Consider the following 13,906-nt stretch of genomic DNA (forward strand, 5'->3'; position numbering starts at 1 on the left):
TTGGGCTTTATGTGACTGCTGACTTATGTGTGTTTTTTACTAGACCAAGCAATGAAATTGTGTTTCTTTTATATATAATTTACATTTTCACTGTGTGTGTGTGTCTGTTGTGTGTGTGTGTGTGTGTGTGTGTGTGTGTGTGCGCGCACAAGCGCATGAGTGTGTGTACAACCGTCTGGTACTGTGCACGGGTCTGTATGCAAATGTGTGCCTATTTGTGTTAATATTAAGATGGTTGTGTTTTGCATTCAAGGGCGATCATATTTGTCAACGTGTTTAAGCCCTGTGTGGGTCTTGTTCAAGTGTTTGTATACGTATCTACATGATATTGTCTGGGTGTGCGTCTGTCTACGTATGCGCCGTTGTGTCCGCTCGGCCCGAGCGACTGCTTGTGTGCTCCTGCACGCGGCCGCGTCTGCGTGCGCGTGTGGTCGGCGGCGTGGTGGTGGCAGTGGGCGGACTGGCAGGCCGGGCTGATAACAGACTCTGAGTGTCCCGCGCTTCCACCACCACTATTTTTACCATGCTCATACGGAGCAGCACTCGACACACATATACACGTCTACAGACACACACACACACACACAGACACACACACACAGTAAGGGGTTTGAGTTAGAAACAAGATGTATAAATTGGTTGTGATTCTGCGTTGCAATCGTTGCTGCCGGCATGTGCCAAGGCCTCATGATCAACAGGGTTGTTTTCTGCCCGTTTAACTGAGTTCTGTGTTGAAGGACAAACAGCTTGCATTTCCGTTTTGAGTTTTTTCTTTATTGTCTTGTATGCATTGGCTGGAGGCATGAATGAATCCTCCACATAGTTCAGAGCTTATTTTGTCTTCAAACTTGGAATATAATCAGAGCAAGTGAACAACAGAAAAATTGAACACAGATTCTGGTACACGTGGACAGAAACATGGCTACCTACACCTGCAGCGATCATCACACCACATGTCTGGATCAAACTTTTGCCATGGGAACACAGCTTAAGTGTTCTACTATAACAGAAACAAAACGAGGCCTGATGGAGACCCGGCCCCTCCGGACCTCACCTTCGGCTCTCTGGAGTGCTGTCTCCTCCCGGCCTCCCACACAGGGGCGTAGCTCCTGGAGCTCTATAAATACTCCTGCATCCCCCGTGCACAGCCTGCCTGGGCCAGCTGAGCCTCCGACAGGGACTTCCCAGCCCCTGGAGCACCCAGGGGAGGGTGGCAGGGATGCATGTTGTTTTATGCGAGCTAGCGGGTGTTGCCTAAGCCTGGAGGCTGCATGGGGGGGGGGGGGTGGGCCGTGTCCAGACCTCGGTGGCCAGGGTTGGTGCTGCGTGGTCTGGCTGGTTTTCCCCCACCGTGCCTTCCCCGTACGGCGTAATGAATGGCTTCCTGCTGGCCTGCGGCCGTGGCCCCGGGCTTAAAGAGTATACTTAGTTAGACTCAGAATACACACATACACACATACACACGTACACACACACACACACACACACACACACACACACACACACACACACACACACACACACACACACACACACACACACACACACACACACACCAGACAGCAGCCAGTCAGCCTGCTTGCCCGTGTCCCTGCCTCTAAATGTTCCCAGCCAACCGCTGCTCCACCTGCTGCTGGCTGGTGCTGGAGCGGGCTCTCACACTGCCACATCCTCAAGGCTGAATGATGACCCGGCTGCTAACCTCCGCCTAGACACGCTTCCCATTGTGGTGGTCTAGCGCTTTGTTAGACATTGGACTCGATGTATTGTTCGGTTATTTAAGGCAGTGGTCCTTGGTGATTTAGTGACGATCTTTGTGTGTGTTGTTCCTCTGCAGGTGCTGTTCCTGTTGCACTCTTACCAAGCAGAGGCACACAGACCGCTGCAAACAGGAAGCGGTATCGGCCACGCCCTCCGCCAGTGCATGTGGCTGGCCTCAAGGTAAGCATAGACACACACGCACAATCACGCACGAGTGAGATGTCCGTGTGTGCGTTAGATAAGCATTCTTCCCTCTCATCCAAGACCTTCTGTGGAAGAATGGTTGCCTTGTCCCGTCATCCCTCAGTCCCTTTCATGTTGGATTCCCGTGCTTCCATCTCAAAGGGAACGTCTGTCTGTACCCCCCCCCTCTCCAAAATCTCATGAAGATGTAGCGTAGATTACGCTGATACACCTAGCCCCCCTCCCCTATCTGTACACGACCACCACCCAAGAATTAAACGAACAACACAGCCCCACACACAAACGCACACAGTAGGGGTCACTCTCTGGCCCCAGCCTTTCGCTTGGTCAGCCACAGGAGACGCTGTCCGGGACATGAGGAGACGTTTGTGCCCCTCGTGTTGACTCCTATGTCCCCTCCCATCGCAGATGCTGCAGGCAGGATGAATTGCTGTTTTGTCTCTTCACCCGGAAAAGATTGCCCTGTAAACTGCTCACTGTTGCCATTCTTGTGAAGGGCTATCTTGATCCATCAATATGCAATATGCCACTTTGTATTGCCTCAACAGATTCCTTTCATAATGAAAATCGCTAGTGGAAATCCCCCCCAAGATATTATACTCATATAAATAATCGGTCATTCCCGGAAAGAGAATGTTATTCCATTATAGCACTTGGCCGACAACTCTGTGTTCATTGACGGGGCATTTGTAACAGGATGTGAGCCCGTACGTCCCGGTGGGAGACGGTGCCGTCTGGCCCCCGTCCCATCGCTTACCTGGGGCTCCTCTGCCCACTCCTGTAGCCGTTCCTCTGCGACTAGATGAAGCAGAACCAAATAGTTGACCCCCCGGTCCCCTGGCGGCGCAGCACTTCACCGGTGAGCCTTTTAATAAGATGACCAGGTGGATTCCTGGTCGGCCGAGCGGGACCGCTGATTACAGAGTGCGGTGACAGCCTCCGTCACAGCGTTCCAGCTCTGAGGACATAGCGAGCCAACAGGGGGCGAGAGACAAAGAAAGCATACCTCCTCCCCCTCACCCCCTCTACTTTTTATATAAAAAGAAAGTAAATCAAGGAAAGAGGTTTGGGCCACTAATTTGGAGCGGCCACCTTCCAGAGCTCTGGAATGCATTGTTCCTCTGCTGTGAGTCAGAGCTGGAGCTCGCGGGCCGTGGTGTTCTGTTCTGTTTCAAGCTGGCCCTTCCTGCTCGTGACGAGTCAGCGGTGGTGGGTGGGTGGGAGGGGGGCCGGCCGCCCACCTGCATTGCTCACCACCGAGTACTTGTGGCCACGGTACTGACCCCTTAGAGACCCCTCCCTCCCTCCCTCCCCCACATGAGGTGAGTCCTGACCCCTTAAAGCCCCCCTCACTCTTTCCTCCCCCACGTGAGGTGAGTCCTGACCCCTTAAAGCCCCCTCACTCCCTCCCTCCCCCACGTCAGGTGAGTCCTGACCCCTTAGATCCCCCTCACTCTTTCCTCCCCCACGTGAGGTGAGTCCTGACCCCTTAAAGCCCCCCTCACTCCCTCCCTCCCCCACGTCAGGTGAGTCCTGACCCCTTAGAGCCCCCTCACTCCCTCCCTCTCTACCTCCCTTCCTCCCTCCCTCCCTCCCACATATGGAGCGAGTCCTGACCCATTATTCCCCTCCCTCCCCAAATGAAGATTCATTGTTTGGATAGGGATCTGATGATTCCTGACTTATCGTTGCTGTTTTCCTTTTTTTATGCCACACAGGCATATGCACTTAAATGCAGTAACACACACACAGGTTGAAATGGTTTATGTCTGACCCTAAATCAATCTGTCTTCACCTGTGTGTGTGTGTGCGTGTGTGTGTGTGTGGGGGGGGGCGGCGGCTAACGGGTAAGGTGTACATTTGTCCGTGTGTGTTATTAATAAAGCGGGTGATGAAAACGCTGATGTCAGCTCCACACACTGTTCCTCTTGTTCTCACACACACACGCCTGTGGGATTTCACCGCGCTGCGGTCGCGCACAGTGAACGCATATAAATAATATCGTATATAAATAATATACACTCACATACTTGCCCGTGCCCACACACAGACGGCCTCGCCACCCCCCGTACGCACAGATAAAAGAGGCAGGGAAAATAGACCGATACATGTGTTTATTGAGACACGCTGAAATCTAAAATTATGTCACACACTCTTGTCGGCACACAAATACACTGCTGTACACTCATCCTTTCAGCACGTGGCCACACGTTATATAGTGTATAGTATGACGTATAAGTGTATAGTTGCCCTTGTATCTCGTTTATGTAAGTGGCAGGATTGTGAATCGCTGGCAACCTAAATGTATGAAACATTGCAAATGGAACATCGTCGACTAGCAGTCAGTCGTGCTTTTGTTCTGTGTGTGTGTGTGTGTGTGTGTGTGTGTGTGTGTGTGTGTGTGCGCGCGCGTGTGTGTGTGTGTCCCATGAGTCAAATATGAAACAGCCAAAAAGCTGCCGCCATCTCATGTGTCTCTAACCTCAATACGTTTATTACAGTAGGATTCATTACAAACAAAATGCACACAGATAAATGTAATCAGCTTCCCACCCATATTATCCGATCTGAGATCTCAGCCTTGGGGCCGGGCACGCATCCATTCATGTCATGTCTGAAGCCACCTCCCATTAATGTGGCTCAGAAGCGGCAGCTACTCCTGTTTGTTTCACTGTGGTCTTTGTCCTCTGATCACAACTGCAGACATTTGCTAGAAGGGCATTGAAGAGACTAACTTTGCTTCATTGGGCTCAGCGAATGGTTAATAGCCATAAATACATTGCGTGGACACACACACACACACACACACACAATCAAAGAAATGCAGGAAATGGAGAGACAAGACAGTGCTGACACGCATGGGAGACAGATGGAAGCCATTAAAAAAAAAATTAAAGGGACATTTAGCCTTTTACAAAGTGTCTTATGAATTCAGTTTAGATGCTGTAGAGTTAAACATTTGAAAGAACGAGAAAAATTCTTTCTGTGTATCTATGACATTTCTAATTATGGTAATCCGGACCTCTATACATGATACAATCTGTGTTGTCTGTGTCATGCTATCAAGGTATTCAAGAAGGGCATGAGAAGCGATGATATTATTTCTTGGAGAAAGGCAGTCACAGACCATTACATCGTCTGTAATCAATCACAAATATACATTGTATACACGCACAAACAGCGCCTTTTCAGTTCGCAGAGTACAAGGCTCAAGTCCAGCCAGTGTAATCAAACCGCAACTGTTAGAGGAGCCATGTTGTTTTGATTTCACACAACCAATCCTGTCGTTGTAAACAACCAAACCGTTCAACGGTTAAAAAAAAGAACAACAATGAACTAGCTCAAATCTTTGCGGTGAGAGATTACCAACAGCTTCTCCAAAAGTCTGACGTTGAAGCGGTAGGAGGCGGGCGGGGGGTCTGGGCTGTGATCTTTGTGGTTCCCAGCCAGATGGTCTGTTTTAGTCGCCTGGGCTCTCGGTAACGCGCTGCTATTAAAAGTTGGTCCCACTCGTCTAACTCCAAAACATTACAGATGGTATATAACATGTATTGATACAGTATGAAATGTGGTTCAATGAATGAGATTGTGGATCTTTCCTTGCCCCCATCAGACAGAACTGCTGCGTGGTGACCAGGGGGGCCTACCTGGATGTCCTGCAGTGTCTGTGTGGACCCTTGGCCATCATTCTCCCAGGTGAGCTCATATTGTCAACCATTTGATTTGAGTTAATAATCTTAAGTGGTATCCTAAATTAAAATTGTATCCACATTGAATTTAAACTGTATGGCAGCAAGGCACATGAAGAATGTAGTCTAGACGTTTCCAAAATCGGTAGGGTTTTCCAAATTAACTGTCCATGTTGAGTACAACCAGCAACTTATCCGTCAGTGCCATCCCATAGGCTGTGTGTTAGGAGTAGGATCACTGAGGAGTGCCTATATGCACCACTGCTAGCCGCTTTCCATCAACGGCTGCTAAGTTTATCTTGTCACCAGACACAAGGGACTGTTGTTTCCACCACTTGCTGGGAAGCTCCCTGTTGCGGCGCACAGTTTAGATGGGCCTGTGAGCGCGCACTGGCTGTTCTGCTCCGACTAATGCCTGACACAAGTCGGCCATTTGTATGGCTAAGTGCAGACGTGTGTGTCTTTGAGTGTGTGTGTGTGCTGCGCACATGCGTGTCTGTGTGTGTCTGTGTCTCTGTGTGTATGAGTTGTCCACGTGTGTGTGTGTGTGTCTGTGTTTGTGTTGCACACATGCGTGTTGGTGTGTGTGTGTGTGTGTTGAGGAAGGCGACTGCACAGGGCAAGAATGTGAAACCAAATGTGAGCGCTCTTGGACAGATGGTCAGAATGTGCCTTTGACCCAGTTAAACAAGGAGTGTACTACACACATACACAAACCTACATACACATGCATACACACAGAAACAATTGGGTTTGGTTGGGTTGCCATGTGCCCAACACATGCTATAGTTGACGTTGGAAATCACACACATTTTCCCATGACAAACCAAAGGATTATGGATTCGGTCTCTCAGACATTTACCATTACCTCTCTCTTCCACATTTAATGGTCACAAACATTACTCTCTGTGCCTTTTGCAAAATGACTTAATTTTCTCTCTCTGCATTTGTTCCTGAATATCTATTCAGGTAAAAACCACATACTCCAGGAGGCCGACTCAAAGCAGAACTGTGGGCACTGAGGATGGCACATTTTAAACTAATGACACTTAACACTGAAGATGTAGCCCTCATCTTATTTGTGGCATGTTGATTCACTGTAAAACGGCATCAGTTATGTATATTTATTTATTCATCTTGATGTTGCTCCAAGCTGTTAATTTCAAACATTAACTAACTATTGCTAACTTCTCAAAGCAGAACCAATCTCAGTCCAAGTTACTAAATCTGTTTTGTTGGAGTAGTATCACGTTGTACCTGTGTCTCGTGAACCCAAAATGACCTTGCCTTACTGCCTATGTTCCCTCGAGTGATCAGGGACAAAGCAGGAGATTTCCATTGTTGAATGGCGGAGGCAGCTTTTCACAAACAAGCTAGCATGTCCCGTGACAGTATCCTTCCTAGCAAGGGGCTCGAATAACCCAACCCTAGCATTGACGCTGACGCTTCCCCTGTTCACGGATAAGCCCCTTCATGTGGACCGTACCCCTACACCACACTTTGTCCCCATCCTCATGCGTGTTTGGAAGTATGTAAATCCACGTTTGCACTGACCATTGGTGGGCATCAGTCACTGACTGCTGCAAGCAAGGTTGTCCCTCTGAGTCACTGGTCAGGTAACCAGTCATTTTTTCCTGCACCAGGTCATTTTGAGCCAGTAAACCAGTTTAATGTGGCTAGCAAATTTTTGGAACGCTCCAGCCATTACGGCTGCCAGGGAAAGAGGTTTTGTTGCCTACTGGTATTTATATCACCAAAGGAGGGCTGTGAAGACACATGAAGAACAGACAGAGGGACATACACGTGAACACACACACAGACTCCTCGTCAGACACATAAACATACATGGACACATGGCCTTAAAGGTAATTAGAGGGAGGGACCCGAGCAAATTGTGAAGCTACGTGATTATGGGAAGGAGGACACTCCTCCACACACACACACACACACACACACACACACACACACACACACACACACACACACACACACACACACACACACACACACACACAGAGTGTCTGGGGTTTGTTTTTCACAGTTTGGGTGATTCAGGCCGAGTGATGTGAAACCCAGCTGTGTGTGCGTGTGCACTGGGGTCGCGCACACACGTCTCTCCTCTGGCCTCTGTTAACATGGTGGAGCACGTGTCTACCACCACCACATTTATTTTATGATTTAACTGCACACTTGGTTGGCGTGTTGGCGGTGCCCTGTCTTGTGATGCCAATGTAGCACAAGCTCCAACGCTAGTCCTGGCATCCGATCTGGTCAACACCAGACCTGCATGAGAGGTTAGAGTCCTTGTTGGAATGGCTCTGGGCAAACATTTAGTATCACTGTTTTTCTTGGTCTTTTCAAACCGTGGCATTATTCAAACGCGATGACTAAAATACTCCCGTACAGATGCGTCTTTGTCATAAGTATTCAGGCTCTTAAGATTGTGAATTTGGCTCTGGTAGAATCTGACTGTCTGCATTCTGAATGGAAAAATCCCATTAATTTTCCTGTTGACGTAAGGGCTGGATGGACTATTGGAAACACCTCCAGTTCTCCTGCTTAAACAATTTGTGCAATCAAGAATGATGATAGGACTGAGAAAATTGGAATTGATTATAAAAAACGATCATCTTCTCCAAAAGATTGTGACCTCATATGTCCTTTCCCATGAATTATATTTGGTTTCCAAAAAATAATTTGGCAATGGAATTCTTTCCTTCTATGTTTAGATTTACATACAATTTAAATGTAATGCAATGATGTATTTACATTATGAATGTAATTGCTAGCTTGTTGTTGTGCTACGACGGTACTCACCTGAACTAGCATTGCGTGGTAACGTTAACGGTAAATTATGTTTTATTAGTACTGTGCATAGCATTTGGAGAACTGCAGTTTAATCTTGAGACTGCTAAGCTCCTGGGCCAGAAACCAGAAAGTGTGATGGTCTGATTTCGAAGTGTATCCTGTTTTGTTAGCGTATATTGTACCGAAAGGTAATCGGTTTCAGAAGAAGATTTTAACAGGTGTTTTTTCTACTGGGGCCAGTATACTACACAGGTTTTATTTTAAACCTTTACAGATGTTTTTTGCTTGTCTTCCCAACGGCTACAGGAACATTTTATTTTACCAGGGCTGGCTGAGTTTGCGTTCACTGTTGGCCAAGGAGGGATACTGACAATGGCAAGACGATGCTGTCGTTGTAGTTATGTCCTCTTCTAGATCTGAGATTATTGGCTTCTGCCATCAGACTTAAAGATCCCATGGCATGAAAATTTCACTTTCTGAGGTTTTCTAACATTAATATGAGTTACCCTAGCCTACTTATGCTCCCCCAGTAGCTATACATTTCATTGGGTGTAAAACGAGCACTAGGCATTCTACTCCGCCTTTGATAAAACGAAGCTCAGACGCGTCGTTTTGGAATTTTCCCTGTATGTCGTCATAAGGGGAGATGCCACCTCCCCTTTCTCTGCCTTGCCAGCCCAGAGAATTTGGCCCACCAGTGAGACAATGAGCTACGACTGTGCGAGCGCCACGTGTGTGTGTGTGTGTGTGTGATTACACACACTGTAACGCAAGTGTTGTACACTTCTTTGTTATTTGGAAAGCCGTTCTGCTGTTGGTGTTATGGCGCATAACACGTCAGACTCTCGTCTCTGGTATTTCCAGAACGAGACTCGTAGTGGGGGTTATCTCAGCCATGGTTGAGAAGGAATTGGGGGAAAGTAATGGCTTTGACTCCCTGAAGTACATGAACCATGACATGGAGGAGAAAGGGATTGTTGCCCCCGATTGTCTCCCGCTTGAGCCACGCTGCCCAGGGACCACCGCCTCGGCGCTGCCTGCTGCAGGAGGCGGTGGTGCCTAAGTGCTGCCCGCTCCCTCGGCAGCAAGGCTCCAGCGGGAATCAATCGCGGTCACCAATCCCTTTCTCCTCCATGTCATGGTTCAGACGAATTCGAATGATGTGGACGTGGAAGAACCAGAGACGTCGGAGAACCCGACGCAGTCGTTTGAGATTCATAATATCGTCTGGAGGCGCACACAGCTTTCGGCCGTGATAGTATATATTATATGATATAGATATCAATGTATAATATGATATTATTTAGATATAGAGCTCCAGGACTCCCGCCGGAGCACCACAAGGCTGTGTGCGCCTCGCCATTGGGATACATCCACTGTAAACAGAGCGCATGGTAACGTGGCCGCAAGCTGCTCAGGGCCACACCCCCACCCTCCTCCTTGACCCGCCTCTCTCCTCCCGATTTGCATTAAAGCTACAGACACGGAAACGGCGCGTTTGGGGTAAGCTCATAGCTCGTAGTGGCTGTAATTCTGCACCACGGCTGAATTTCGGGAACGTCTTCAAATACTGTTAGGGGCCCACTAATATCTATATCAAAGCATTCATAAAGTAGCACGCCATGGGACCTTTAAAATGTTAATCCAACGTCTGAATTGACTGACTAATGTCAGTTTAACTTTGTTTTGGTAAAAGTTTGAAGTTTAAGTTTCTTTGTTCTAGTTGCCTGCTTGCATCTCTCTCTCAGTTCAGCATTTTGAAACTGTTTTTTAGAAAAAGTATGGTTTAATTTAAGAGTGAAGACAAGAATTCTCGTTATGTTGTGACACATTTGTTTATTCATATTGTTTTCTCGGGGGCGGGGTCCTCTTGGATGTGTCTGCATGCGGGTTTGTCATAGATGCACACATACCTGACACATCTGTTCTGTTTTTGCATGTTTAGGATCATGGCACAATGCAGAAATGTATGGCACAGTTTTTTTAGGAGTTGAAACACACACACACTTAGTCATTACCGACCCCTCCCCATTATGTCCACTCTTGCTGTGGTCGCCCAGCGGACCCCCCTTTGAGGATCAGGTTCCATAGTAACCTGGCCCATCTCCACGGTAACCTGGACCTGTCTCCGGAGGAATGCATCATTTTTTTTGCCGCTCTTTTGACTTGGCCCATGTTGAGTTTGGCTAGATTGAGTTCCTTGTGTGTGTGTGTGTGTGTGTTTGTGTGTGAGCCGTATATGTTTGTACGTGCCTGCACAACGGTGTTAGTGTGTGTGCATCCGTGTGTGTATGAAAATGTGTGTGTTTGATAAACTAATTGACTTTGGCCGGATTTCATTCTGTGTGTGTGTGTGTGTGTGTGTGTGTGTGTGATAAACTAATTGAGTTAGCTGTCAAAGCGGGCTCTGTGCAGCCTCCAGGAGGGGCTGGCTGCGGGGGGAGCAGCTTTAGAAGGGCATCGGGTTACCCAATAACCGCTACTACCGGATTACACTTAGATTTCAGAGGAAATCTGTGTGTGTGCGCGTGCGGGCACGTGCACGCATGTGTGTGTGCGTGTCTGTGTGTTTATTTGCTGGTCCTTCATTCACTTAAGGGTGTAAATTCCCAGGGGGCTGAGTCGGCGCAGGCAGGCCTGGCCAATAAAAAGGTCAGACGAGAAAAGGGCATCTCCCCTCCTGTGTATGGCTCTCTGCTCCCTCTGGACCGGCAGTCTGTTTATTGGTGCTGTTTGTGCTCTTTGGCACCAATTTGATTCTTGTTTTTTTCTGTTTTATCCCGGTTTGTTGTTTTACGGGGAAGATTAGCGAAGTGTCTCTCGTAGCGCTCAATAGACCCCATACCGATATCCTACAGTAAAAGGAGCCTGCTGGGGGAGGAAAGTGAAATGGTTATGACGGTTGACTCCCAGTCAAAAGGCTGTCGGTTTAAAGCCCATTGGCAAAGTCTACCCGCAGGCACCAGCCTTACCCTCAACTCCCTTTGTATAAAACCATCTGCTAAACGACAAGTAAATAGAAGCCTTTTTCCTGCACCATCACGAAGGAAAGTGGGACCATTTCTCTGTGTACATAATGGAAACTAAGGATGAAGACACAATAACACAAATAGCCAAAATACAACTAATGTGGCTTCAGAGTTGCGGTCTCAGATGATGATGGAATGTTTTCTCCACTGCCAGGTTCGTTGTAAACAGATAATGCTGTCTGGACTTCATTTGTTAAAGTAACTGCATCTGCCATGAAGAAAAACGAAGGGGGGTATTATGCACTGGGCCCTGGGAACTGAAGCCCACCGTACATCATCCATATCCTCTGCTGAGGATATGCCCTTGAGCCAGGCACTAATCGCTTCCTTGCCTTCTCCCTCAAGTTATCCCAGAGGTAAACCAGTGGTCCCAGTAAGCGATACATGTCTCCTCTCGTATGTTTTGGGTTCCAGACTCCGAGGTCCTTGAGCTACGCAAGGAGACCTTGGCCGTGTTGGCGGCCTCTGAACTGCTGGGCCCCTGTGGACCCCCAACCCCCGCCCCCGCCTCCCTCCTGACCTCTCTGGGGCCCGGGGCGGTGCAGTACCTGCTGAGCCTCACCCGCGTGGCCCTCAGTGCCAGCCTCGAGGGGCCCTGGAGACCTTTGTGGGCAGGGACCCGGCTGCTGGAGAGCGTGCTGCGGGGCCCCCTCTACGAGGTGAGGGAGCTGGTGCTGGACGGGCTCCTGGAGAAGCTTGATGAGGAGGAGGAGGAGGAGGAGGAGAAGCAGGAGAGACGCAGCTGGTTGGACAAGTCTACTCTGTTCACCCTGAGCAGCTTGGCTCTGAATGAGACCCACCCCCAGTGTCTGGCCAAGGTGGGTGTGCGCGCACACACACACACACACACGCACACGCACGCGCGCGCAGATAAATGTGCATTGGTTTGATGTATTGCAATTATAGCCTGTATGCACCTTAATAAACTGTGTTATCCATGTGTTATCTTCCTTTTCTCCCATATGTGTGTGTATACATAAGTGTGTGTGCATTTGACTCGTAAGTTCTCAGAGATTAAACGATCATAACAACTGGGGCTTAGGGAGCTTTTGGCAAGAAGAAGGGGCCAGGGCAGAATGAACACATCTCCTCTCATTTTACACTCGTTCCTGATGACAATTTCTTGCAAATTGATTACACGTCCAAATCCATATTCCAGAGGCTTGCGTGAGAGGCTAATTGGTGGAAGGAACCCATGCCAAGCATCTTCGCTAAAGGGCTATCCCCCACCCCCCCATCATCGCTCTCTTTCCCTTAACCTGTGTGTCTCTTTCTCCCTCTGTCTTTTCTCTCCTTGATTATACAACATCTCTCGCCCACTCATTCTCTCTCCCAAGATCTCACACACTGACTCTTTCTTTCTCACGCAACACACACACACACAGAGACCACACGCACACGCACATACAATATTTTGTAAGGTTCTGCTCTTTTACAGCTTTTGTTTTGTTCGGGTAAATGCAGGTCTTTACATCCTCCTGTTTCAGCGTTCAGAAAGTCTCATTCAAACCCCGCCTCTGCTCTGCCTTGCCCTGTCACTCCCATCGCTCCCCGTCATCAACCCTTTCCCAGAACTTAAACCCAATCGTGTGTGTGTGTGTGTTTGTGTTATTTTGAAACTGATGCGTGTCTGTGCGCTTCGTATTTGCCTAAGACGTCTGGTGTTAATGCTGCGCATGGCTATCTTCACAAGCAGAGCGCTGTTGTGCCGCTTTACGGCCCAGCCGATAGTGTTTAAGCGTGGACCCGTTGAGCCGCGCCCGCCGCGCTCCACGGCCACGCCAGCCAACAAAAGCCGCCTGCCCTTTGTTTGCCGGGGTCGGGTGGGGGAAGGACAGCTAAGTGGAGCAGTCGTGTGGGTCAGTTCAAAAAGAAAAAACATGTCTTGAAGTGAAATCATTTTGTCAGGACTTTATATATCTATCTTTCCAGGACGATATGCACGTAACGTTAACAAGCATTGAGAGAGTCTTGAATTACGTCTATCAAAGTCAGTGTCTCCCAGCTCTATGCAAGGTGTTGGACTCTTGAGACGTAAGGGCCTTGAAAGTTTAAGCTTTTTTTGCTGTCTTCGGCCAAGGGTTTTTGTGTGTTGCTGCACGTGACTGAGCCCTATTTATTTGTGTTTGTGGGTTTGTGGGTGTCTGTGTCTGTGTAGCAGCAGTCAGGTGCAGAGAGGGGTAGGCCAGCTGGATTCACAGATCCCACTTTACTATATCAGGGCTGAATCACAGAGACACAGAGAGAGGGGCAGGCCCTGGCCAGTCCCAGACAGACCCACGTGTTTAACAAATAGAAATACAGGGACAGAGAGGGAGAGCGTAGTAGCAAGACTGGCCAGGAGAGAGAGAAAGGCTGGCAGGCAGATGCTAGTGCCATAGGTTCTGGTAGCAGCCTCACTTTCCTTCACTGCTC

General features: G+C 48.6%; 2 protein-coding genes across 2 annotated transcripts in view; both read left to right on the forward strand.

The window, feature by feature from the left end:
- ttc7a (tetratricopeptide repeat domain 7A) overlaps window positions 1-13,906 on the forward strand; it is a 197,803-nt gene that overhangs the window by 164,619 nt on the left and 19,278 nt on the right. The gene's annotated exons all lie outside the window — the stretch shown is intronic.
- thada (THADA armadillo repeat containing) overlaps window positions 1-13,906 on the forward strand; it is a 67,810-nt gene that overhangs the window by 41,550 nt on the left and 12,354 nt on the right. The window contains exons 30-32 of the mRNA XM_079730264.1: window positions 1,838-1,941; window positions 5,579-5,661; window positions 11,906-12,309. Coding sequence (XP_079586390.1) covers window positions 1,838-1,941; window positions 5,579-5,661; window positions 11,906-12,309 — 591 coding nt within the window. The remainder of the gene's footprint in view (window positions 1-1,837; window positions 1,942-5,578; window positions 5,662-11,905; window positions 12,310-13,906) is intronic.

Source organism: Pollachius pollachius (assembly GCF_949987615.1).
Source record: "Pollachius pollachius genome assembly, chromosome: 2".
Classification (NCBI taxonomy): domain Eukaryota; kingdom Metazoa; phylum Chordata; class Actinopteri; order Gadiformes; family Gadidae; genus Pollachius; species Pollachius pollachius.